The sequence below is a fragment of the Pituophis catenifer genome, unplaced genomic scaffold, assembly GCF_029215685.1.
Source record: "Pituophis catenifer annectens isolate HBS135680 unplaced genomic scaffold, rPitCat1.0.hap2 SCAF_3, whole genome shotgun sequence".
Taxonomy (NCBI): Eukaryota; Metazoa; Chordata; class Lepidosauria; order Squamata; family Colubridae; genus Pituophis; species Pituophis catenifer.
This window is the reverse complement of record NW_027256883.1, coordinates 213,438,098-213,465,229: the sequence shown is the minus strand read 5'-3', so window position 1 is coordinate 213,465,229 and position 27,132 is coordinate 213,438,098. Positions and strand designations below refer to the sequence as shown.

Genomic DNA, 27,132 nt, shown 5'->3' with positions numbered 1-27,132 from the left:
CCTCCTCCCCCTCCCTCTTTCTCCTTCACCTCTTCCTTTTCCTTCTCCTCCTTCCCCTCTTCCTCCTCCCTCCTTTCTCCTCCTCCTCTTCCTCCTCCTCCCTCTTTCTCCACCTCCTCTTCCTTCCTTTTCCTTCTCCTTCTCCTCCACCATCCTCTTCCTTCTCCTCCCTTTCTCCTGTTTCTCATCCTCCTCTTCCTCCTCCCTTCCTCCTCCTCCTCCCACTCTTCCTCCTCTTCCTCTTCCCAACCCCCTTCCTCTTCTTCCTCTTCCTCCTCCCTTTCTCCTCCCCCTCCGTCTTTCTCCTTCACCTCTTCCTTTTCCTTCTCCTCCTTCCCCTCTTCCTCCTCCCTTTCTCCTCCCCCTCCGTCTTTCTCCTTCACCTCTTCCTTTTCCTTCTCCTCCTTCCCCTCTTCCTCCCCCTCTTCCTCCTCCCTTTCTCCTCCTCCTCCCTCTTTCTCCTTCACCTTCTCTTCCTCCCTTTTCCTTCTCCTCCTCCCTCCTCCCTTCTCTTCCTCCTCCTCCCTTTCTCCTTCACCTCCTCTTCCTTCCTTTTCCTTCTCCTCCACCCTCCTCTTCCTCCTCCTCCCTTTCTCCTTCTTTTCCTTTCTCCTTCTCCTCCTCCTCCTCCTTTCTCCTCCTCCTCCTGTTTTTCATCCTCCTCCTCTTCCCTGTTCCTTCTCCTCCTCCCCCCTCTCTTCCTCTTCCTCCTCCTGACAATTAATTCTGCAAAGGGACCGAGCTAAGCCTTCCTCCTCCTCCTTCCCCTCGCTGTTGCTGCCAAAATTAATTCTGCAAAGCACAGAAGCTGAGCCCCCCCCCTCCCCAGTCCTCCCCAAACAACCCTGGTAACTCCCACCAGCTACGGAAACTGTTGACCTGACTGACCCCAGGAAGGAGCAGCTCCCGGAGCTGAAGTCAGGGCTGGCGCCGGGCCCAGCCACGTTCCCCTTCAGCCACCGTTCGGCCTTCCCTCCTCCCCCCCCCCACCATGGTTGCCAGTCTTATGCTGCCTTTCGAAGGAAGCGCTTGGAGACACGGAGGGTTTGTGTGGCATTCGGTTTTATTTACAACTGTGCAAGCCGGAGAGGAGGCGACTCTGGCAGACCAGGTAGCCCAGAAATTGCGGGTGATTTTCCCACCAAGAGTTTGGCCCTCCTTGAGAAGCCCTCGCTGTAGTTCCAGTCCGCGGGGAAACTATTTTCCCATTAGCACTTTTCACCATCATCCCTTGCTCCTTCATCGTCATCATCGCCTTCTCCTTCATCCTCATCCCCTTCGTCTTCATCATCATCACCATGCCATTAATTGAAGGCTTCTGGAGCGACAGCAATGGTTGCCTGATGTTCTAAAAAGCAGTGATTTTCAACCTTGGCCACGTTAAGATGGGTGGACTTCAACTCCCAGAATTCCCCAGCCAGCATGCTTTAAGATGAGTGGACTTCAATTTCCATGGCTGGCTTGGGAATTCTGGGAGTTGAAGTCCACCTATCTTAAAGCCTGCTGGCTGGGGAATTCTGAGAGTTGAGGCCCACCCATCTTAAAGCCTGCTGGCTGGGGAATTCTGGGACTTGGAGTCCAGCCATCTTAAAGCCTGCTGGCTGGGGAATTCTGGGACTTGCAGTCCAGCCATCTTAAAGCCTGCTGGCTGGGGAATTCTGGGACTTGCAGTCCAGCCATCTTAAAGCCTGCTGGCTGGGGAATTCTGGGACTTGCAGTCCAGCCATCTTAAAGCCTGCTGGCTGGGGAATTCTGGGACTTGGGAGTCTACCCCTCTTATAGCATGCTAGGTGGGGAATTCTGGGAGTGGAAGTCCACCCATCTTAAAGCATGCTAGGTGGGGAATTCTGGGAGTTGAAGCCTACCCCATCTTAAAGCCTGCTGGCTGGGGAATTCTGGGACTTGGAGTCCATCCGTCTTAAAGTTGCCCTAAATTAAAAAATGTTGGATTAGGAAACAGTTACCTTCCACTCTGCTTAGCAATCATGGCTGACTGGGAGATTCTGGGAACTGAAGTCCACCCATCTTCAAGTGGCCAAGTTGAAAATCAGGTTTGCTGTAATGAAGAGCGCAAAAAAGCTCGGGACCATTTCTGAACCTCCTAAATCCCTTCTGTTCAATTCGAGAACAGACCCACTCCCCAAAAATGCTCTTTCTAAACCCTCAACCCTCCAAGGTGACATCTCCAGTTTCCATGGGCGACTACAGATAATCCTCGACTTAACGGTTCATTTAGTGACCGTTTCAAAGTTACAACGGCACTTGTGACCAATTTTCACACTTGCAGCATCCCTTCAGACACTTGGCAACGGTCTCATACTTATGACGGTCACAGTGTCCCGGGGTCACATGACCCCCTTTTGCGACCTTCCCGATAAGCAAAATCTATGGGGAAGCCAGATTCGCTTAACGACCAGGTTAGGTAACAACTGCAGCGTTTCGCTCAACCACTGTGGCAGGAAAGGTCGTAAAATGGGGCAAAACCAGTGGTGGAGTGATTTGAATAATTTAACAACCGGTTCTCTGCCCTAATGATCACCTGGGTAGGCATGGCTCGGTGGTCATGTGACTGTGTGGGCGTGTGGGCGTGGCCAACTCAACATCACTCACATTGATGGGTGCTTCACCTTAGCTGTTACAATGTAACAAGGGTTAATCGGAGAGGCAGTTTCTGTAAGCAGGGCAATAAAGTTTAGGCTAGAAATAACACCAGAATGTTTCCTTCCTGCCTTCCTTACAGGATTAGCCCTGTAAAATGGAAAAAAAACCAAAATAAAGATTTCTTCCAACAACCGGTTCTTCGAACTGCTTAGAAAGTTAACAACCGGTTCTCCCGAATAGGTGCAAACTGGCTGAATCCCACCACTGGGCAAAACTCACTTAACAACCATCCTGCTTAGCAATGGCAACAGGTCATTGTGGTCGTAAGTCGAGGACCACCTGTACTTCAGTTTTAACACCGGAAATACCGTTTGCAAAAAGGGACATTCGGGTAATTACAATGCGAGACGAAGCCGCATTTCAGAAAACTTTCCCGTTGAATTGCATTTTTTTTTTCTTTCCTTCTGCTTATCTGTGCTGACCAGGGCTCAGGAACTGGCATCTGCCAAGCAGCCAGCTGCATTCCTGACCCAGCCTGGCACGAAGCCACTGGCCTGAATCTCGAAGATAGCAGGGAGCCTTGCAGAATCAGGAGGGCAAAAAATCACAACCCTCGGGGAGCCAAGCGAATCGGGTCGGCGTAAGTCCCACGTTGTGGTCTCATTCTCATTCTCGCGCTCATCCACCAAACTTACGCTAGAAAGCGTGAATTTCTTGCACCTTTCTCAGATATGCCAAGGGGGTCGAGCCTTCCCGAACGAATCCTGAGCAAATCAGCTCAGGGGAGACTCCTTCTCTGCCATTCCCCCATGCTACCCTCCGCTCTTTTACTACCATAAAGATAGAATACCGCCCACAAAGACAGAATAACCAGATTTGGAAGGGACCTTAGAGGTCTTCTAGTCCAACCCCCTTCTCAAGCAGGAGACCCTATTCCAGACAAGTGGCGGTCCAGTCTCTTTTTAAAACCTCCAGTGTTGGAGCATTCACAACTTCTGGTGGCAAGCAGTTCCACTGGTTAATTGTCCTCACTGTTAGGAAGTTTCCCCTTAGTTCCAGGTTGCTTCTCTCCCTGATTAGTTTCCATCCGTTGCTTCTTGTCTTGAACTGTGATGCTGTGGAAAATAGCTGGACCCCCTCTTCTTTGGGGCAGCCCCTCAAATTTTGGAGGATTCTTATCATGTCACCCCTGGTCCTTCTCTTCATTAAACTAGCCTGACAAGGTGGCTCAGTGGCTAAGACACTGAGCTTGTCGATCAGAAAGATCGTCAGTTCGGCAGTTTGAATCCCTAGTAGTGGTCTCCTGTATGAGTGGGGTTGGACTAGATGATCTCCAAAGTCCCTTCCATTTCTTGTTACTGTTAGACATTCCCAATTCCTGCAACCATTCTTCGTTCTTCATATGCTTTAGCCCAGGGGTGAAATCCAGCAGGTACTGACAGGTTCCGGAGAACCGGTAGCGGAAATTTTGAGTAGTTTGGAGAATCGGAAAATACCACCTCTGGCTGGCCCCAGAGTGGGGTGGGAATGGGGATTTTGCAGTATCCTTCCCCCAGGAGTGGGGAGGAAATGGGGATTTTGCAGTATCCTTCCCCTGGAGTGGGGAGGGAATGGGAATTTTGCAGTATCCTTCCCCAGGAGTGGGGTGGGAATGAAGATTTTGCAGTTTCCTTCCCCTGGAGTGGGGAGGGAATGGGCATTTTGCAGTATCCTTCCGCTGGAGTGGGGAGGGAATGGGGATTTTGCAGTATCGTTACCCAGGAGTGGGGAAGGAATGGAGATTTTGCAGTATCCTTCCCCTGCCACGCCCACCAAGCCACACGACGCCCACCATGCCACGCCCACAGAACCGGTAGTAAAAAAATTTGGATTTCACCACTGCTTTAGCCTCCAGTCCCCCAAATTAATTGGTCTGTCAGGAAGTTTCTCCTTAGTTCTTGACTGCTCCTCTCCTTGATTTCTTTCCATCCATTATTTCTTGTCCTGCCTTCAGGTGCTTTGGAGAATAGCTTGACCCCGCTTCGTCCCTGTGACGGCCTGTCAAATATTGGAAGGCTGCTATCATGTCACCCCCGAAATCCTTATTTCAGTAGACAAGAGATATCCAATTCCTGCAACCGTTCTTCGTAGGTTTTAGCCTCCAGTCCCCAAATCCTCTTTGTTGCTCTTCTCTGCACTCTTTCTAGAGTCTCCACATCTTTTTTACATCGTGGCGACCAAAACTGGATGCAGGATTCCAGGTGTGGCCTTACCAAGGCCTTATAAAGTGGCGTTAACACTTCAGGTGATCTTGATTCTATCCCTCCGTTGATGCAGCCAATAACTGTGTTGGTCTTTTTGGCGGCCGCAAGCACACGGCTGGCTCAATATTTAAGCGATCGTCCATTTGGACCCTTTCGCAATTACGGGCATTTTGCAAAGCCACGCTAGGCACCAAAAGGAAGACCGAGGCCAGACCCTCCGTGGTGCAAGAGGGACGAGCGAACGAGGAACACCCCCCCCCCGGTCCCCGATTGTCTCTCACAGCACAGAAAGGTCGTGGCAGGACTTCGAACGGACTTTCAGGGCAACTTTCTGGTTGTTACGCGCCACCAGGCGGTCCAGGAAACGCCGCACTTTCTTGGTCAGGCTCTCCTTGCGTTTGTAGAGCGACATGCGCCGTTCGTTGGCCTCCTTGCTGTCCTGGCGAAGCCGGATTTGCCGCACGACCCCTTCAAAAAGTTCGGTCACATTGTGCTGGAGGGCAGCGGACGTCTCGATGAACTTGCAGTCAAAAACGACGGCGCAGGCCCGGCCTTCTGCAAGGGAAAAATGGCCAGGTTGTGAGAAGCTGCCGGGCAAGAGATTGATGGATGTCTCTGGCATCTTTTAAAGTGTGTGTGTGGGGGGGGTGTCCCTAAACCAGTGTTTCTCAACCTTGGTAGCTTGAAGATGGGTGGACTTCAACTCCCAGAATCCCCCAGCCAGCATGCTTTAAGATGAGTGGACTTCAATTTCCATGGCTGGCTTGGGAATTCTGGGAGTTGAAGTCCACCCATCTTAAAGCCTGCTGGCTGGGGAATTCTGGGACTTGGAGTCCACCTGTCTTATAGCATGCTGGCTTGGGAATTCTGGGAGTTGAGGCCCACCCATCTTAAAGCATGCTGGCTAGGGAATTCTGGGACTTGGAGTCCAGCCATCTTAAAGCCTGCCGGCTGGGGAATTCTGGGACTTGGGAGTCTACCCCTCTTATAGCATGCTAGGTGGGGAATTCTGGGAGTGGAAGTCCACCCATCTTAAAGCATGCTAGGTGGGGAATTCTGGGAGTTGAAGCCTACCCCATCTTAAAAGCCTGCTGGCTGGGGAATTCTGGGACCCGTCTTAAAGTTGCCCTAAATTAAAAAATGTTGGATTAGGAAAGAATTACCTTCCACTCTGCTTAGCAATCATGGCTGACTGGGGGATTCTGGGAGTTGAAGTCCACCCATCTTCAAGCTTCCAAGGTTGAGAAACAGTGCTCTAAACCTCGGCCCCTTTAAGACTTGTGGACTTCAACTCCCAGAGTCCTTCAGCCAGGTCTCCAAAAATGGCAACTTTAAGCTCCACTGAATAAAATTGGCTGGGGGATTCTGGGAGCTGAAGTCCACACGTCTTAAAGGGGCCAAGCTCCGAGACCTGTTTTAAAAGCACAATTAATAGCCAAGAAAATGTAGAAGAATCCGTTCAGGCATTACTGCTGTACACAGGAAGTCCTCGACTTATGACCTCAATCAGGACCAGAAATGCCCTGGCTAAGCAAGACGGTTGTTAAGTGAGTCGCACCCAATTTTACCATGTTTTTTTTTAACAACTGCAGTTGTTAAGTGAAGCGTGCTGTTGTTAAGCGAATCCAGTTTCCCCCGGTGATGTTGCTTGTCCGAAGCCGTCTGGGAAGATCCCAAATGACCATCATCTAAGATTACAATCGTCAAAAATACATGCGAAGCGCTTGAATTTTGATCGCTCGTCTCTGGGGGGTTCTGCAACAGCCCGAGGAACGAATATATGTCCCTTTTTTCAGTGCTGTTGGTAATTTTGAACCGTCGTTAAAAGAATGACCGTAAGTCGAGGACTCTCCGTAGCTAACAGGACGGTTTCCTCCCATAACCTCCACTGAAAGCAACACCCCACAAAATTGGGGGGGTGTTGCTTCAGTCCTAGGTAGAGTGCTTCAGTCCTAGGTAAGAAGGTGGTGTGGATAAGATAAGATAACTTTTATTGTCATTTTTTTTTTACTGTGAGCACATTGGCTCACATTAAAAATGGAATTCTGTTGCCTGCTCTTCAAGAGAAAGTATATATTCACCCAAACACATACATAACACACATATGCACATGCTATATACATACATAAATAAATATATACCTACACCCATACTTATAAATATTAATCACTATCCCTCTTGAATACATAGCGGGGAAAGAGGAAACTTAAGAGTTCACAAGGTTGATGCTACATGGAACAAAACTGGCTGAATCTGGATGTTCTGCTTCAGGTACCACGAAGCCCCCTTGTCAGGGTAGTGACTTAAGAGCTGACCAGCTGCTGCAATGATGTAATGATGGGAATGAGTCAGCAAGGCTTTTTGGCTGTTATCCCTTTAAGAGTCTGTATAATAAGAAGAGGCCCTGTTAGGCGCTCTTTCTCTCTCTCCCTCCCTCCCTCTCCCTGTGTTTTTCCCTGCTGTAATTGCTGATTGTTTGACCTCTGCCTATAGTACATGAATGTATAAGATATATTCTTTTGTAGATAAAACCACTATTTTATGACAAACCTCTATTTGCTGTTATTGTTCCTGGGTTGTCTCACACAATAAAGCTATGCACACTCTGACACCCTTCCCAAAAGGTAACAAGCAAAACAGATCATGAAGAGGATGTATAGCATCCCAAACAATCCTATGGACCCCACTCAAGCACCGCTCATATGTCATGTCCTGGATAATAGGGAGTGAACTCCCAATGATCTTTTCTGCTGTCCTCACCACTCTCTGCACCACCTTCCTGTCCGAAGCAGTTAAGACCAAGGAGTCCCTTGGGAGTTGGGCGGCATAGAAATGCGACAAAATAAGTAAGTAAATAAGTAAGTAAGTAAGTAAGTAAGTAAGTAAGTAAGTAAGTAAGTAAGGAAGGAAGGAAGGAAGGAAGGAAGGAAAGAAAGAAAGAAAGAAGGCAGGGGTTCCCAACCTTTCCTGCACCCCTAGAATGCTTCTGATATATTCTCACACCCCTTAAAAAATAATTATACACATATAATTATACATATACACTATAATTTTGAAACTTCTAAACCCAAGTTTTCGCATCCCCCTGGAATATCGCCTCGCACCCCCGGTGGGGAACCCCTAATGCTTCCAAACCAGACAGTAATGCCATAGAATAGGATGCTCTCCATCGTCTCTGTACAGAAAGTGGTGAGGACAGAGGGAGAGAGGAAGATGTACTAAAAGGTAGCTTTTGTGCAATACATTCAATCAGGCCAAAAAAGGAGGGGAAGCAGAGAGAGAGAGGGAGGGAGGGAGGGGGAGAGAGAGATGGATAGATATAGATAGATAAAGAGAGAGAGAGAGAGAGAGATGGATATATATATATAGAGAGAGAGAGAGATGGATAGAGATAGATAGATGATGATAGATAGATAGATAGATAGATAGATAGATAGATAGATAGATAGATAAATAGATAGATAGATGGATGGATTGATGGAGAGAGAGAGAGAGAGAGAGAGAGAGAGAGATGGCGGATTCCGAAGTGCCAGTTAAAAAAAAAACTTTTAAAAACTTTTTTTTTAAACTGGCCTAAGGAATCTTAAATTGAAGGATTCCTCCGTGCAGCACTGAAAGCTTGGTTAGAGAGCTATATGTTCACCGGCTCAAGGTTGACTCAGCCTTCTGTCCTTCCGAGGTCTGTAAAACGAGGACTCAGGTTGTTGGGTGTGGGGAGGGGGCAAGAGGCTAACTCTGCAAACCGCTTAGAGAGGGCTGGAAAGCACTGTGAAGCGGCCTATAAGTCTAAGGGCTATTGCTATACCTACGTACAATAAAGGTTGATCAACAAGTGCGTAACACCAGAAATGGGAAGAGAAAATCAGGAAACTGTTGTCTCATTTATTTTGGCCACGTCTTGTGGGAAAATTCACTGGAGAAAGCAATTATGTTGGGAAGAGTTAGTGGTAAAAGGAACTCGGTGGCTGGAGACCATCAAAGCTGAGCAGATCATAAGAAAAATCAAAGAAGCAGCTCAAGATCGGAAGACATGGAGAGACCACCTGGCCTGGAGAACAGAGCAGAATTATGGAGCTGGAAGGGACCTTGGAGGTCTTCTAGTCCAACCCCCTGCTCAGGCAGGAGACCCTATACTAGGGGTCAGCAACCTGTGGCTCTGGAGCCGCATGTGGCTCTTTCATCCCTCTGCTGTGGCTCCCTGTTGCTGGTCGGCTCCACAAGTGATAGGGCTTTCGGTTAGGACAGGTAGAGGGAAAAGGATGCCGCGCTAGGAGGAGACTCTATGGTGGGGGAACCAGACTTCTGGTCATCAGAGGAAAAAGGACACTGTGCTAGAAGGAGACTCTATGGTGGGGAAACTGGACTTCCGGTCAGCAGAGGAAAAAGGATGCTGCGCTAGGAGGAGACTCTATGGTGGGGGAACCAGACTTCCGGTCAGCAGAGGAAAAAGGACAGTGTGCTAGAAGGAGACTCTATGGTGGGGGAACCAGACTTCTGGTCAGCAGAAGAAAAAGGACAGTGTGCTAGAAGGAGACTCTATGGTGGGGGAACCAGACTTCTGGTCAGCAGAGGAAAAAGGACAGTGTGCTAGAAGGAGACTCTATGGTGGGGGAACCAGACTTCTGGTCAGCAGAGGAAAAAGGACAGTGTGCTAGAAGGAGACTCTATGGTGGGGGAACCAGACTTCCGGTCAGCAGAGGAAAAAGGACAGTGTGCTAGAAGGAGACTCTATGATGGTGAAACTGGACTTCCGGTCAGCAGAGGAAAAAGGATGCTGCGCTAGGAGGAGACTCTATGGTGGGGGAACTGGACTTCCGGTCAGCTCCAGAATCGAACGGGGGACTTCTGGTTAGGACCTTTGGGGCTCTTTGAGTGTTTAAGGTTGCCGACCCCTGGCCTATATCATGCTGGACAAATGGCTGTCCAGTCTCTTCTTAAAGACCTCCAGGGATGGAGAACCCACACCTTCTGGTGGCAAGCAGTTCCACTGGTTCATTGTTCTCACTTGTTAGGAAATTTCTCCTTAATTCCAGGTTGCTTCTCTCCTTCATTAGTTTCCATCCATTGTTTCTCGTCCTGACTTCAGGGGCTATGGAAAAATCTATGGAAAATAGGTGGAAACCCCTCCTCCCCTTCCCTCAAATAGACTGCTATCGTGTCTTCCTTCTCTTCATTAGACTAGACATTCCCAATTCCTGTAGCCGGTCTTGGGGAGGGGACCATGCTAGGTGTGGGGAGACCCCATTCTAACCGGTTCTCCAACCCCCACATTCTTCCAACATTCGAGAACCGGCCCCCAAAGGTGCTTTTTCAAAAGACAGCCGGACTTTCTGATTTTTTTTTCCCCCTTGAAAACGTTTGGCTTCTCATCCAAGAAGCTTCTTCGGAGTTAACAGAATAACAGACTTGGAAGGGGCCTTGGAGGTCTTCTAGTCCAACCCCCTGCTCAGGCAGGAAATACGTGACTATACCATTTATTTAGGACTTCCTTTCTTCCTTCCTTCCTTCCTTCCTTCCTTCCTTCCTTCCTTCCTTCCTTCCTTCCCTGCCCTTCCCTTTTTCTTTCTTTTTTCTTTCTTCTCTTTCTTCCTTTTCTTCCTTCCTTTCCTTCCTTTCCTCCCTCCCTCCCTTACTTCCTTACCTCCTTCCTGCCCTGCCCTTTTTCTTTCTTTTTTCTTTCTTCCCTTTCTTTCTTCTTTTCCTTCCTTCCTTCCTTCCTTTCCTTCCTGTCTTCCTTCCTTCCTTCCTGCTTTCTTTCCTTCCTTCCTGGTTTTTTCTTTCTTTCTTTTTCTTTCTTTCCTTCCTTTCCTTCTTTTTCTTCCTTCCTTTCTTTCCTCCCTCCCTCCCTTCCTTACTTCCCTCCTGCCCTGCCCTGCATTTTTTCTTTCTTTTTTCTTTTTTCTTTCTTCCTTCTTTTCCTTCCTTTCTTTCCTTCCTCCTTCCTTTCCTGCCTCCCTCCCTCCCTTACTTCCTTACCTCCTTTATGTCCTGCCCTTTTTCTTTCTTTTTTCTTTCTTCCCTTTCTTCCTTCTTTTCCTTTCTTTCTTTCTTCCTTCCTTTCCTTCCTTTCTTTCTTTCTTCCTTCCTTTCCTTCCTGTCTTCCTTCCTTCTTTCCTGTCTTCCTTTCTTCCTTCCTTCCTTCCTGGTTTTTTCTTTCTTTCTTTTTCTTTCTTTCTTTCCTTCCTTTTCTTCCTTTTCTTCCTTCCTTTCTTTCCTTCCTCCCTCCCTCCCTCCCTTCCTTCCTTCCTGCTCTGCCCTGCATTTTTTCTTTCTTCTTTCTTCCTTTTTTCTTTCTTTCCTTCCTCCTTCCTTTCCTGCCTCCCTCCCTTACTTCCTTACCTCCTTTATGTCCTGCCCTTTTTCTTTCTTTTTTCTTTCTTCCCTTTCTTCCTTCTTTTCCTTTTTCTTTCTTCCTTCCTTTCCTTCCTCCTTCCTTCTTTCCTGTCTTCCTTCCTTCCTGCTTTCCTTCCTTCCTTCCTTCCTTTTTTCCTGGTTTTTTCTTTCTTTTTCTTTCTTTCTTTCCTTCCTTTCCTTCCTTTTCTTCCTTCCTTTCTTTCCTTCCTCCCTTACTTCCTTCCTACCCCGCAGTTTTCTTTTTTCTTTTTTCTTTCTTCCTTTTCTTTTCTTTCTTTCCTTCCTCCTTTCCTTCCTTTCCTTTCTTCCTCCCTGTTTCTTCCTTTCTTCCTTTCCTTCCTGTCTTCCTTCCTGTTTTTCTTCCTTTCTTCCTCCCTGTTCTTTCTTTCTTTCTTTCTTTCTTTCTTTCTTTCTTTCTTTCTTTCTTTCTTTCTTTCTTTCTTTCTTTCCTTCCTTCCTTTTCTTTTCTTTTCTTTTCTTTTCTTTCTTTCCTTCCCCCCACCCCCTGAAGAACTAAAGAAGCTTCTCTGCTGAGAATGAAAACATTTCCAAGGGGGGGAAAAAAACCCCAAGAATGTCATTTCCTTTGGGAAAAGCACCTCTGGGACCCCGTGACCTGAATGACGGAGACCCCCCCACGGACCTTCTGGAACTAGCTTGGCACCCTTTTTGCACCCACCTTCCACCGAGACTTCCCGGGAGCGCACCAGGTCGGTCTTGTTCCCCACCAGGATGATGGGCAGGTTCTCCGCCTGCCGAGTCCTCCGGAGTTGAATGCGCAGCTCGGAGGCGCTCTCGAAGCTGCCCCGGTCGGTGATGGAGTAGACAATCACATACGCGTCTCCCACCTGCATGCAGTGGTTCTGCAGCCAGATGTCTTCTTCCGATGCCTGCAAGAAGAGGGGACCGAGAAGGGTGCTCACAAGAGGGGAAGGGTCTCCTTTGCCCTCCGCCCCACCTGGATCCACACTTAGCATTTTGAGCCCAAAGGGAGAGGTATAAATCTTGGCATCCTTTTCTTGTTAGCAGTGATGCGGTGGCCTAGAGGTGGAGCTCTCGCCTCACAATCAGGAGGCTGGGAGTTCGATCCTAGGTAGAGGCACATATTTCTCTCTCTGGGCACATTGAGAATATATCTGCTGAACAAAACTCCGTACTGGCGACAGGGACGGCATCCGGCCAGTAAAACACTCGGCTCCATTCAGTTGCCCAGACTCCACCATGCAAAGGATTATGGGGTCATTAAAAGATGATGATGATGATGATCCTTTTCTTGCTAGCACAGGTAACCCGCAACTCACAACTTTTGGTTCAGTGACTGTTCGGAGTTACAACGGCCCTGAAAAAAGTGACTTATGGCTGTTTTCGCACTTACGACCGCTGCACCATCCCCACCGTCACATGATCAAAATTCAGACGCTTGGCAACAGACTCCTATTTACAACGGTGGCAGCGTCCCCGGGGGGGGGGCGGGTGTCACATGATCCCCATTTGCGACCTTCCAACAAGCAAAGTCCCTGGGGAAGCCGGATTCACTTAACAACCGTGTGACTCATTTTACAAGTGAAGTGATTCACTTAACAACGGCGGCAAGAAAGTTCGTAAAACGGGGCATCGCTCACTTAACAGCTGTCTCGCTTAGCAATGGAAATTTTGGGCTCTACTGTGGCTGTAAGTCGAGGAGTACCTGTCCCTGGAGTGCCCCATCACACAGGTGATCAGTTTGTGCCAGGTGAGGACAGGACCAAAAGATACCCATCGCTTGATTACCTGAGCACAGGTGATTTCCTTGAAAGGCCACTGCCACCCCTGAACTGAAGCTCTAAGAATTAATTGAACTGAATTCATGTATTTGTTTGTTTCCTGATTTTATTATTTTTTTTTTTACAAATAACTCAAGGTGGTAAACATGTCCAACACTCCTTCCTATTTTCCACACAACAACCCTGTGAGGTGAGATGGGCTGAGAGAGAGAGAGAGAGAGAGAGAGAGACTGGTCCAAGGTCACCCAGCCAGCTTTCATGCCTAAAGCGGAACTAGAACTCACCGACTCCTGGTGATTGGCCCAAAGTCACCCAGCTGGCTTTCATGCCTAAGGCGGGACTAGAACTCACCGACTCCTGGTGATTGGCCCAAAGTCACCCAGCTGGCTTTCATGCCTAAGGCGGGACTAGAACTCACCGACTCCTGGTGATTGGCCCAAAGTCACCCAGCTGGCTTTCATGCCTAAGGCGGGACTAGAACTCACTGTCTCCTGGTGATTGGCCCAAAGTCACCCACCTGCCTTTCATGCCTAAAGCGGGACTAGAACTCACCGACTCCTGGTGATTGGCCCAAAGTCACCCAGACGGCTTTCATGCCTAAGGCGGGACTAGAACTCACCGTCTCCTGGTGATTGGCCCAAAGTCACCCAGACGGCTTTCACGTCTAAGGCGGGACTAGAACTCACTGGATCCTGGTGATTGGGCCAAAGTCACCCAGCCACCTTTCATGCCTAAGGCGGGACTAGAACTCACTGTCTCCTGGTGATTGGCCCAAAGTCACCCAGCTGGCTTTCATGCCTAAGGCGGGACTAGAACTCACCGTCTCCAGCTTTCTAGTCTGGTTCCTTAACCAACAGACCAAAGCCACAGCTTTCTGCAAAGTTTGACAGTATCTATATTAATACTGTATTTTTCAATCTTGACAACTTTGAGACAGATGGCCCTGTCCATCTCTCCCAGCCCAGCCCACCTCACAGGGTTGTTGTTGTCATTGTGGGGGAAAATGGGAGGAGAAAGGTATGTTGGATATGTCTGCTGCCTCTTTGCAAAAAATAATAACGGCAGGATACGAAGAAATAAAGAAATTTTGTCCATCGGTCAGGAAGAGCTCTTTGCAAATTTTCTCCAGCCGAGAAAGATGCAGGCTCCCTTACCTGTCTGAGAAAGGTACGCCTGGCCTAGCTCCCTAGGTCAGATCACTCCCACCTACCCGCTTTTCTGCTTCCCAAGTGTCAATCACCACCAGGGTGGTCTCCTCCCCGTCCACGGACAAGGTGCGCTCAAAGGTGTCATCTGGAAGGAAGCAGAAGCGGTTCAGGATTAGCAATAAAGAGAGACCAGTCTTGGGATTCAGCCGGTTCGGGTGAAACGGTTTTTAAATTTCTGGCTGGCCCCGCCCCACCCCACCCCTTCCAGGAGTCCCTTTTGGCTCCCAGGCAGGGAGGCCTACTAGGCCCAAAATGGGACATGGGGGGGGGATGCAGCACAGCCCCACCATGCCCCATTTTTAGCTCCCAGGAGGCTGCAGGGAAGCCTGCTTGGCAGTGATGGGATTCAGCCGGTTTGGGCCGGTTCGGACGAATTGGTTGTTAAATTGCTGGCTGGCCCCGCCTCTCCCCACCCCTCCCCTTCCAGGAGTGACTCCCAGGTAATTGCAGGGAGGCCTACTAGGCCCAAAACAAGGCATGCTAGAAGGAAGGAAGAAGGAAGGGAGGGAGGGAGGAAGGGAGGAAGGGAGGAAGAAGGGAGGGAGGGGAGGAGGAAGAGAAGGAGAAGGAGAAGAACTCTGGTTCCTCCTTCCCTGGTGCTCTCTGAGCTTGGTTGTCTTCTTGCAGACGTTTCATGACCCAACTAGGGAACATCATCAGTGCTACAAGGAAGGAAGGAAGGAAGGAAGGAAGGAAGGAAGGAAGGAAGGAAGGAAGGAAGGAAGGAAGGAGGAGAACTGAGGGGTCCCTGGTGCTTTCTGAGCTTGGCTGTTTTGTTGCAGATGTTTCATGACCCAACTAGGGAACATCATCAGTGCTAGAAGGAAGGAAGGAAGGAAGGAAGGAAGGAAGGAAGGAAGGAAGGAAGGGAGGGAGGGAGGGAGGGAGGGAGGAAGAAGGGAGGGAGGGGAGGAGGAAGAGAAGGAGAAGGAGAAGGAGAAGGAGAAGAACTCTGGTTCCTCCTTCCCTGGTGCTCTCTGAGCTTGGTTGTCTTCTTGCAGACGTTTCATGACCCAACTAGGGAACATCATCAGTGCTAGAAGTGAGAGGGGTTTGTTGAGAAGAGGGAAGAGAAGAGGAAGAGAAGAAGGAGAACTGTAGGATCCTTGGTGCTCTCTGAGTTCAGCTGTTTTCCTGCAGACGTCTCATGACCCAACTAGGGAACGTCAGCAATGCTAGAAGGCAGGTAGTTGTGGAGTGGAGGAGGGCTTGTGGGGTCCTTAGTGCTCTCTGAGCTTGGATGCTTTCATACAGACGTTTCCTGACCAAACTAGGGAACATCATCAGTACTAGAAGGAAGGAGGGGGTTGCAGAGAGGGGGAGGAAGAGGAGGAGGACTGTAGGGTCCTTGGTGCTCTCTGAGTTTGGTTCTTTCCCTGCAGATATTTCATGACCCAACTAGGTAACATTATCAGTGCTGGAAGGGGGTGTGGAATGAAGGAGGAGGAGGAGGAGGAGGAGTGGGGAAGAAGGGGAGAGGAAGCAAAGAGAAGGGGAGGGGGGAGGAGGAGAGAGACTGTGGCGTCCTTGGTGCTCCCTGAGCTGGGTTATTTTTCTTGCACACATTTCATGACCCAACTAGGTAACCTCATCCATGCCCCCCCCCCCCAAAAAAAAACCCTTCCTTTTAGCACTGATGACGTTACCTAGTTGGGTCATGAAACGTCTGCCAGATTAACAGCCAAGATCAGAGACCACCAAGGACTCCACGGTTAGAAAGATTCCTGGGGAATCCGGATTGAAAAATAATTCTGCATTTTCCAACGCATCTCCAAATGCTCTTTCGCCGTCTCCGCTTCGAGCCTCGGGCTTCTTCGAGAAACTGCTTTTTAAAAAATTAACCGGCCTCTTGTCGGGGTCACAGATCACCCACGAAAGGGAGACCATCAGGCCCACCATTTTCTCCTCTCCCCCACCCCAAAATAAGCTTCGCAAAAATCTGACTCTCGCCCCCATCCAGCCCCCTCCCCAGGAAAGAAAGAAATAATAAATAAATAAATAAATAAATTTATTTCTATACCGCCCTTCTCCCAAAGGACTCAGGGCGTTGTACAGCCTATTAAAAACACAAGACAACATCCGTTAAAATAGTTTAAAATTATTAAATGAATTCGGCTCAATTTAAAACCCCAGGAATTTAAAACCCAATTATTTATTTATTTTTATTTATTTATTTATTTAAATTTCTATACCGCCCTTCTCCCGAAGGACTTCAGGGCGGTGAACAGCCACAAGATAAAAACACATAAATACAAAAATTTTTAAAATAAATTAAAAACAAATTAAATAACTTGGCTGAATTTAAAATACCCCATAATTTAAAAACAAATTAAAATTTACATTTAAAAAGGGGAGAAGATTTAGGCCAGGCCAGTGGCCTAAATCTTAAAAATTAGAGACCCCCCTACCTCTCTGCTGCTCCAGCGAGTCCTTTTCCTGCACCCCGGCAAAAACGCTCACCAGGGTGCTTTTGCCCACTCCGGGGTCACCGAGCAGGACCACGCGGTAGAGAGATCCACAGGATTCCTCCGAGCCGGAGGATTCGGACCGCCAGCCGCTGCAGGGCTCCGGGAGGCGGGCTCGGGGTTCGCAGGATAAAGACTGCCCCAACTGGGGGTGGCAGAGCTCAGCCCGCCTGCTCCCGGGGTTCAGCCTCTCCCGATGAGAAGCCGGAAGAGGGGTGCTGGCCCGTCGCTGGCACGGACCCCCGGGGCTTCCCCGCTGGATGTTCAGCGTCATCTTCTGCCCAAGAGAATCGGTCCACGGTTAACTTTGCGGCTCTGGTGAAAGAAGGGATCCACCTGTTCTCCAAAGCACCTGAAGGCAGGACGAGAAAAGACGGGTGGAAACTCATCAAGGAGAGAAGCAACCTGGGATTAAGGGGGAATTTCCTGACCAAAGAATTAACCAATGGAACAGCTTGCCACCAGAAATTGTGGGTGCTCCCACACTGGAGGTTTTCATGAAGAGATCGGATAACAATTTGTCCAGAATGGTATAGGACAGGGGTCGGCAACCTTAAAAAGTCAAAGAGCCACAAAGGTCCTAACTGGAAGCCCCCCATTCCAGGGGTGGGTTCTAAATTTTTTTACTACCGGTTCTGTGGGCGTGGCTTATTTTGTGGGTGTGGCTTGGAGGTCATGTATCTAGGTGGGTGTGGCTAGCTGGTCAGAGTCATTTCTGGAAGGTCCTCGTACTTACGACCAGTCCTCGCACTTACGACCCAACTCATTTGTTTGCTTTTAACACTGATCAGCTGTAGGGCGGCCCTTTGAAGCCCCGCGGCAAGAGTTTAAACAGGTTTTTTTCCCTCTAGTCATCAGCTGGGACTCAGGAGGCAGCAATAGATTGGGGGTGGGACCAAATAAAAGGTAAGAATAACGTGGGTGGGTGGGTGGGTGGGTGGGAGGGCGGGAGGTAGAACCGGTTCGGTGACGTCATATCGTCACCGCTACTGGCTCAGCCGAACCGGACTAAACCGGGAGGAACCCACCACTGCCCCATTCCATTCTGGAGCCGACCGGAAGTCCAGTTACCCCACCATAGAGTTTCCTCCTAGCACGGTGTCCTTTTTCCTCTACCTGTCCTAACTGAAAGCCCTATCAATTGTGGAGCCGACCAGCAATAGGGAGCCGCAACAGAGGGATGAAAGAGCCACATGCGGCTCCAGAGCCACAGGTTGCTGACCCCTGGTATAGGGCAATGATGGCTAACTGTTTTCCATCGCGTGCCAAAAGCTGGGGGAGTGTGGGGTGGTTGTGTGCGTGCGTGCCCACACCCATAATTCTATGCACCCTGCCCCCCCCCCATGTTCTGTCCCTGTCCCACACACGCACCCCCACAGACGGCCCGGAGTTAATAAGCCACACGACAAAGTCTTTGAAGATAAAGCCGGCAGCAACCCAGTGGCTAGCTGCCAATTCAGACTTTACTCACACAAAACAAAGATTAGACTGCAAGCATTCCAATAAAGCAGGCAAAGTTTCAGCAATACAAGGATTAGTCCAAATGCAGTCCGACAAGGCAGGCAGAAGTCCAGTAACGCAGAGATCATGGATTATTTCTAGTTTTTGCTCGTCACAAACTGAACCGGCCACCACACCCACATTTATACCCTGTGGGGTGTGGTCCAGTGACTCAGCTAATCTCTGGCACGCCTTCCCCTCTGCTGTGCACGCTTCTCCCTGCACCCCTGCCGAGGATCCAGCCAGCACTTATCTCCTTCGTCGCTGTCCACCTGTGGCTGCGGGGACATGTTTGGCTCTGGGCCTGTCTCTTGGCCTTCGGTGTCCTCCGGAGGCATTGCCAGAGAGGAGGGTCCTGGAGAGGGAGGCCTTGCCAACTCCTCTCCCTCACTCTCAGAGTCTGCATCTGTCGATAGCCCAGGCTCAGGCAACAGAGCCACAACACCCCATGCTTCCCCGCTTTTGGCATGTGATGCCATGATGGGCCTGGTAGACCCGTTTTTTTTGCCCTCCCCAGGCTCCAGAAGCTTTCTAGGAGCCTGGGGAGGGTGAAAACAACCTTCCCCACCCCCTTCTGTTTGCCGACTTACGGTGGACCCAAAAGGCCCAAAAATCAGCTGGCCAGTGCGCATATGCACGCTGGAGCTGAGCTAGGGAATGCTCGCGTGCCCACCAATATGGCTCTGTGTGTCACCTGTCGCACGCTAGGTTCACCATCACAGGTATAGGATTTCTTGCTTGAACAGGGGGTTGGACTAGAAGAACTCCAAGGTCCCTTCCAGCTCCATTGAGCTGGATCAATTACAAAGAAGCGTACACGATAGCAGTGGTTCCGGTATTTGAGGGGCTGCCCCAAAGAAGAGGGAGTCAAGCTATTCTCCAAAGCCCCTGAAGGCAGGACAAGAAGCAACGGATGGAAACTCATCAAGGAGAGAAGCAACCTAGAATTAAGGAGAAATTTCCTAACAGTGAGGACAATTAACCAGTGGAACAGCTTGCCACCAGAAGCTATGGTTGCTCCATCACTGGAGTTGTTTAAGAAGAGACTGGACAGCAATTTGTCGGGGATGGTTTAGGGCTATGAGGTTGGAGTAGAAGACCTCTATTATTCTATAAAAAAGCCTTGGTAGTACAGTGGTCTAAAGCACCGTTATTAACACCAGCTGCCTGCAATTACTGCAAGTTCGAATCTCACTAGGCTCAAGGTTGACTCAGCCTTCCATCCTTTCTAAGGTAGGTAAATTGAGGACCCAGTTTGTGGGGGCAATAAGCTGACTTTGTATAAATATACAAAAGGATGAAGGCTGTTGCTTAGCGCATTGTAAGCCGCCCTGAGTCTCCGGAGAAGGGCGGCATATAAATCAAATTTAAAAAAAAAATTGATTATTTTGCAAACAGCAGCTCTTGCTCTGACCTTGAAAGCCTCCTGCATCCAGACTAGTGGGGACAGGATAGCAGTCTCCCAATATTTGAGGGGCTGCCAGAAGGAAGAGGGGGGTCAACCGGGGTGAAATCCAGCAGGTTCTGACAGGTTCCGGAGAACCGGTAACGGAAATTTTGAGCAGTTCGGAGAACCAGCAAATGCCACCTCTGGCTGGCCCCAGAGTGTGGAGGGAATGGAGATTTTGCAATATCATTCCCCCAGGAGTGGAGAGGGAATGGGGATTTTGCAGTATCCTTCCCTTGCCACGCCCACCAAGCCACGCCCACCAAGCCACGCCCACAGAACCGGTAGGAAAAAAAAACTTGGATTTCACCACTGGCGTCAACCTATTTTCCAAAGCACCTGAAGGCAGGACAAGAAGCAACAACGGATGGAAACTAATCAAGGAGAACGTAACAGAATAACAAGAGCTGGAAGGGACCCTGGAGGTCTTCTAGTCCAACCCCGTGCTCAGGCAGGCAACCCTATACCATTTTAGACAAGTGACTTTCCAATCTCTTCTTTAAAAAAAAAAACCTGTTCTCCAAAGCACCAGAAAACAGGACGAGAAAGCAACAGACGGAAATTAACCAAGGAGAGAAGCAACCTGGAACTTCCTGACAGTGAGGACAATTAACCAGTGGAACAGCCTGCCACCAGAAGTTGTGGGTGCTCCAACACTGGAGGTTTTTAAGAAGAGACTGGACAGTCTGGAATGGTAGAGGTAGTCCTCGATTTACAACAGTTCATTTTAGTGCCTGTTCAGGGGTACAAACGGCACTGAAAAAAAGCCACCAAGATGGGGAAAGACTCCCTTAACAAATGTTTCACTTAGCAACATAAATTTTGGGCTCAATTGTGGTCCTAATTCGAGGACTACCTGTATTTATTTATTCAGTTTATTTATTTATTCAATTTATATGCCGCCCCTCTCCGAAGACTCAGGACGGCTCACAATACACTCAAAAAATCACTATGAAAACATTTAAAAATTAAAAACATTAAAAACTCATTCACGCCATTCATGGCCGGATCTCACCAGATCACAAGAGCGAGATCAAAGGTCCCAGGCCTGCCGGAAAAGCCAGGTCTTCACCGCTTTCCAGAAGGCCAATAGGGTGGGGACGGTCCGGACCTCAGGAGGTAACTGGTTCCAGAGAGCTGGGGCAGCCACAGAGAAGGCCCTCCCCCGCGGGCCCCCCAGTCGGCATTGTTTAGCTGACGGGACCCGGAGGAGACCAACTCTGTGGGATCTTACCGGTTGCTGGGAGCTATGCGGTAGAAGGCGGTCTCGAAGATAACCTGGCCCTGAGCCATGTAGGGCTTTAAAGGTAATAACCAACACCTTGAATTGTGACCGGAGACCAATAGGGAGCCTGTGCAGCTCGCAGAGAATTGGTGTAATGTGGGTGTACCTAGGTGCACCCACGACAGCTCGCGCGGCTGCGTTCTGGACCCACTGTAGTCTCCGAACGCTCTTCAAGGGTAGCTGCATGTAGAGCGCATTGCAATAATCTAACCGTGAGGTGACAAAGGCATGAGTGACCGTGAGGAGAGCCTCCCGATCCAAGTAGGGTCGCAATTGGTGCACCAGGCGAACCTGTGCAAAGGTCCCCCTAGCCACAGCTGTCAGATGTTGCTCTAATCTTAGCTGCGAGTCTAGGAGGACACCAAATTGCGAGCCCGTTCTGAGGGGGACAATTTCTACCCCCCCCCCCCAGAACCAAGGATGGACAATCGACATAGTCTTTAGGGGGCAATACCCACAGCCACTCGGTCTTATCTGGGTTAAGTCTGAGCCTGTTGACTCCCATCCAGACCCTCACGGCCTCCAGGCACCGGCCCATCACATCCACCGCATCACTGAATTGACGCGGGGGTAGAGATATACAGCTGGGTATCATCCGCGTATTGCTGATACCTCACCCCGTATCGTCGGATGATCTCACCCAGCGGCTTCATGTAGACGTTAAATAGGAGGGGAGAGAGGACCGAGCCCTGAGGCACCCCGCAAACGAGGGGCTTAGGGGGTCGACCTCTGTCCTCCGACCAACGCCGACTGTGACCGACCAGAGAGATAGGAGGAGAACCACCGTAACACGGTGCCTCCCACTCCCAGCTCCCTTAGTCGTCCCAGGATACCATGGTCAACGGTATCAAAAGCCGCTGAGAGGTCAAGTAGCACCAAGATGGAGGAATGATCCCCATCTCTCATATTGCTGATACCTCACCCCGTATCGTCGGATGATCTCACCCAGCGGCTTCATGTAGACGTTAAATAGGAGGGGAGAGAGGACCGAGCCCTGAGGCACCCCGCAAACGAGGGGCTTAGGGGGTCGACCTCTGTCCTCCGACCAACACCGACTGTGACCGACCAGAGAGATAGGAGGAGAACCACCGTAACACGGTGCCTCCCACTCCCAGCTCCCTTAGTCGTCCCAGGATACCATGGTCAACGGTATCGAAAGCCGCTGAGAGGTCAAGTAGCACCAAGATGGAGGAATGATCCCCATCTCTCATATTGCTGATACCTCACCCCGTATCGTCGGATGATCTCACCCAGCGGCTTCATGTAGACGTTAAATAGGAGGGGAGAGAGGACCGAGCCCTGAGGCACCCCGCAAACGAGGGGCTTAGGGGGTCGACCTCTGTCCTCCGACCAACACCGACTGTGACCGACCAGAGAGATAGGAGGAGAACCACCGTAACACGGTGCCTCCCACTCCCAGCTCCCTTAGTCGTCCCAGGATACCATGGTCAACGGTATCGAAAGCCGCTGAGAGGTCAAGTAGCACCAAGATGGAGGAATGATCCCCATCTCTCATATTGCTGATACCTCACCCCGTATCGTCGGATGATCTCACCCAGCGGCTTCATGTAGACGTTAAATAGGAGGGGAGAGAGGACCGAGCCCTGAGGCACCCCGCAAACGAGGGGCCTAGGGGTCGACCTCTGTCCTCCTATCAACACTGACTGTGACCGACCAGAGAGATAGGAGGAGAACCACCGTAACACGGTGCCTCCCACTCCCAGCTCCCTTAGTCGTCCCAGGATACCATGGTCAACGGTATCGAAAGCCGCTGAGAGGTCAAGTAGCACCAAGATGGAGGAATGATCCCCATCTCTCATATTGCTGATACCTCACCCCGTATCGTCGGATGATCTCACCCAGCGGCTTCATGTAGATGTTAAATAGGAGGGGAGAGAGGACCGAGCCCTGAGGCACCCCGCAAACGAGGGGCTTAGGGGTCGACCTCTGTCCTCCGACCAACACCGACTGTGACCGACCAGAGAGATAGGAGGAGAACCACCGTAACACGGTGCCTCCCACTCCCAGCTCCCTTAGTCGTCCCAGGATACCATGGTCAACGGTATCGAAAGCCGCCGAGAGGTCAAGTAGCACCAAGATGGAGGAATGACCCCCCCCCATCTCGGGCTCGCCAGAGATCATCCATCAGCGTGACCAAAGCAGTTTCCGTGCTGTAGCCAGGTCTGAAGCCAGACTGAAAAGGGTCTATTGGGTTTATTGTGCTTATCACATGCACATGTCTTTATTTATTTATTTATTTTTTATCCTTGGTCACGCACTTTCCGCCGCGCTCTCAAGACCTTTTTATTTCACCAGGCTGGTCTGGCCTAACCTCTCCCATTCTCTTTTCAATGTAAATTTTAATGTAAATTTTAATTTGTTCTTAACCTGGGGTTTTAAATTTGTCTTGGGCTAAATTGATTTAATCCGATCTTACTTCTGCTCTTAAATTTTTGTATTCTACGTGTTTTATCTTGTGCCCGTTCACCGCCCTGAGTCCTTCGGGAGCAGGGCGGTATATAAATCAAATCAAATGAAATGAAATGAAAATGAAAAAATGGGTTCACCATTTAAATCACACACCCACACCCAGAGAATGCTGATAGAGCTAATCTTCCCCTGACAAGCATTTGTTTAGTGACGATTCAAACCCAAAACACCACTGAAAAAAGTGACTTACGACCACGTTTCGACTTACAACCGTTGCAGTCATCCCCGCCCTGCCCCCCCACCCTCCCACAGCCACGTGACCAAAATTAATGAGCTTGGCAATTTGGCACTTATTTATTTATTTATTTATTTATTTATTTATTTATTTATTTATTGGTTCGATTTATATGCCGCCCTTCTCCGGAGACTCAGGGCGGCTTACAATGCATTAAGCATTAGCCTTCATACTTTTGTATATACCTGCTTAGTAGGGCTTTTGCCCCCCCCCTCAAGCGGTGTTCTTTTTTATACAAAGTCAGCTTATTGCCCCCACAATCTGGGTCCTCATTTTACCTACCTCGGAAGGATGGAAGGCTGAGTCCACCTTGAGCCCGGTGAGATTCGAACTCGCAGTAATTGCAGGCAGCTGGCAGCTAAGTGCTACTTAACAGTACTTTAGTCCGCTGCACCACCAAAGCTCAGCATCCCGGGATTGCGTGATCCCACGCCCCCCCTTTTTGCAACCTTCCCACCAGCAAAGTCAGTGGGGGAGCCAGATCCACTCAAAACACCCACATGACCAATTGCACAGCTGCAGTGATTCACTTAATAACTGTGGCAAGAAAGGTCATAAAACAGAGCTCCTGCCTCGCTTAACAACGGGAACTTATGGGGCTCCCTCGTGGTTGGGAGTCGAAGATTGCCTGCAGTTCGGGCTGATTCGTGCATTTTTGACTTTATTTGCCAAGTAAGACAAAAGGTGCCTCTTTTTTTTGTGTGTGTCTTGTGTTTGCCGCTCCCTCTCACAACACACAACTCTCTTATCACCATGACACCAGGAGAGCCCAGGATCAATGAAATAGAGCCCTGACTTTTGGCTCCTCCGAACTCAGCTCCACCTGCCAGCAAAAACTTTAATTTCTGCATTGATCTCAGAAAACGGACCTACCCTAGGCCCTTCCTTTATGCTCCTTCCTTCCAATTCCTCACAATTCGTGACTCACGAATTCCTTGTTGCTTTTTTAGAATAGAATTAGAATAGAAGCTGGAAGGGACCTCAGAGGTCTTCTAGTCCAGCCCCCTGCTCAGGCAGGAGAGCGTATCCCATTTCAGACAAATTGGCTGTCCAGTCTCTTCTTGAAAACCTCCAGTGATGGAGCACCCCACAACTTCTGGAGGCAAGGAGTTCCACTGGTTAATTCTCACTGTCAGGAAATTTCTCCTTAGTTCTAGGTTGCTTCTCTCCTTAACAGAACATTTAATTAAATGTTTAATTAACGCATTGTAAGCCTTCTCCTGAGTCTCCGGAGAAGGGCGGCATATAATGATTTTTATGGTGGGTTTTTAAAATTTGAAATTGGTTTTTGAATTGAAATGTTTTAAATTATGGGCCAAACTTTATTTAATTACCTTAAATCCATTTTAACTTTTGTGTACCAATGTTTTACTTTGGCTGTTCACCGCCCTGAGTCCGAAAGGAGAAGGGCGGTATAGAAATCTGAAAAATAGATAAAATTAAATAAATAAATAAAAAACAAAAAAACCAACAACAACAGAATAGGGACCTCAGAGGTCTTCTAGTCCATCCCCCCTGCTCAAGGAGGAGAGCCTACCATTTCAGACAAATGGCTGTCCAATATCTCCTTAAAAACCTCCAGTGTTGAAGCAACCCACATTTTCTGGAGGCAAGTTGTTCCACTGGATTACTCGATGAATCCAACTCATTTCCTTGGCTCCCCCCCCCCCTGCTGCTTGCAGATTTCTCTCTGCTACCTTGGCTTTTAATTTCAATTTAATTTCAGTACCTGGATCCTCTTTTGGGCTAGATGAAGTAGAAGCCCCTTAGCCCACAAGTGAAATTAGAGCCTTGGGAGTACAGTGGTCTAAAGCACCCTGTTATTAACACCAGCTGCCTACAATTACTGTAAGTTCGAATCTCGCCAGGCTCAAGGTTGACTCAGCCTTCCATCCTTTCTAAGGTAGGTAAAATGAGGACCCAGTTTGTGGGGGCAATAAGCTGACATTGTATAAATATACAAAGGGATGAAGGCTATTGCTTAACGCATTGTAAGCCGCCCTGAGTCTCCGGAGAAGGGCGGCATATAAGTCAAATTTTAAAAAAAGAAAGAAAGAAAGAGAGAAAGAAAGAAAGAAAGAAAAAGAAGGGAGGGAGGGAGGAAAAAGAAAGAAGGAAAGAAAGAAGGGAGGGAGGGAGGGAGGGAAAGAAAGAGAGAGAGAGAAAGAAAGAAAGAAAAAGAAGGAAGGGAGGGAGGGAGGGAAAGAGGGAGGGCCTGGTGGCTCAGCAGATTGAAAGCATTGTGATTAACACAGCTGCCTGCAATTACTGCAGGTTCGAATCTCGCCAAGGCTCAAGGTTGACTCAGCCTTCCATCCTTTCTAAGGTGGTTAAATGAGGACCCAGTTTGTGGGGGCAATAAGCTGACTTTGTATAAATATACAAAAGGATGAAGGCTATTGCTTAACGCATTGTAAGCCGCCCTGAGTCTCTGGAGAAGGGCGGCGTATAAATCAAATTAAAAATTAAAAAAAAAAAAAAGTATCACCAAGCCCATCGTCCTTTTGCGTCTTTTAGGTTCTCTCTCCCTCCCTCCCTCCCTCTCTCCGGGTTGCAATCCAACTCTGCTTTCTTGCCAGGGCACCAGTAACCCAACGCCGGGCAGCTCTGGTTTTGCCAGCTCCCTCCTTCCAAAACACGGTTAAAAATTCAAAAAGGGAAAGCAGTTTCCGATTGTCACCCGCGGCATAAAGTTACAGGCGCGTCCCGCAAACCGGGCTGGCTGTAGTAAGGTTGAGGAGGGGGAGGAAAGGCGAAGGTGCACCTGAGCACGTGCAAAGCTCATGGCCCTGCTTTCCCACGGGGGGGGGGTTATTCCCAAAGGGGCCGCGCGCTTCCACTTGGGTGGGGGTCTCTATCCCAGGGGCGTCCATCCAACCTTGGCAACCTTAAGACTTGCGGGTTCCAACTTCTTCGCTTGGCTGGGGAATTCTGGAAGTTCTGGAGTCCGCAAATCTTAAGAGTTTACCGATTAACGGAGCTGGAAGGGACCTTGGAGGTCATCTAGTCCAGCCCCCCCGCCCAAGCAGGAGACCCTACACCATTTCTGACCGATCGCAGCCCAGTGTCTTCTTTGAAAGCCTCCAGGGATGAAGCTCCCACGACTTTCCGAAGGCAACTTCTGTTCCATCGCTGGATGGCTCCAAAACTGCAGAGGTTGCAAGACCCCCTGCTCTACCCTCTTTAATGGGGGGGGGATCCGGAATCCTTCTCCCTCCCCCAGAAACCTCGCGAAAAGCGAGTCACGGGTGGAAAGCTTTCCAGGGCACTCTGCATGGCTTCGGGGGGGTCCTCTCGCCCGCATCTTGGGGGGGGGCTCTAAAAGTCGCAGGAGGGGCTCCCACTGGAGCGGGGGTCGCGCGCTACTCCACCCACTCACCCAGGTGGACGAGACCTCCCCATGCGCCGCTTTCCAAATTTGGGTGGGTGGGTGGGAGGGAAGGAAGCTGGCCGTCACTTTTCCAAGCTTACCAACTCGACGGGTCGCTCCCGGGGGTCCTCCGGCCGCCCCCAACCTTGCGCCCGATCCAGCCCGTCCGGC

The 27,132-nt window shown here is 49.6% G+C and overlaps 1 protein-coding gene across 1 annotated transcript; it reads right to left on the bottom strand.

The window, feature by feature from the left end:
- Window positions 1-1,045: 1,045 nt before the first annotated feature.
- On the bottom strand, window positions 1,046-27,132 carry REM1 (RRAD and GEM like GTPase 1). The gene is made up of 5 exons (XM_070941841.1): window positions 27,063-27,132; window positions 16,578-16,986; window positions 14,172-14,254; window positions 11,878-12,088; window positions 1,046-5,399 (listed from the first exon to the last, which is right to left on the bottom strand). Exons 2-5 carry the CDS (start codon window positions 16,906-16,908, stop codon window positions 5,122-5,124), a joined length of 903 nt encoding a protein of 300 aa, XP_070797942.1. The 5' UTR covers window positions 16,909-16,986; window positions 27,063-27,132; the 3' UTR covers window positions 1,046-5,121.

Coding starts and splice junctions, on each gene's coding strand:
- REM1 (XM_070941841.1), bottom strand. CDS start 16,908: ATGACGCTGAACATCCAGCGGGGAAGCCCCGGGGGTCCGTGCCAGCGA. Junction 14,255..16,577: donor CTCGCTGGAGCAGCAGAGAG/GTAGGGGGGTCT, acceptor GCTTCCTTCCAG/ATGACACCTTTGAGCGCACC. Junction 5,400..11,877: donor CCGGGAAGTCTCGGTGGAAG/GTGGGTGCAAAA, acceptor TTTCCCTTGCAG/AAGGCCGGGCCTGCGCCGTC.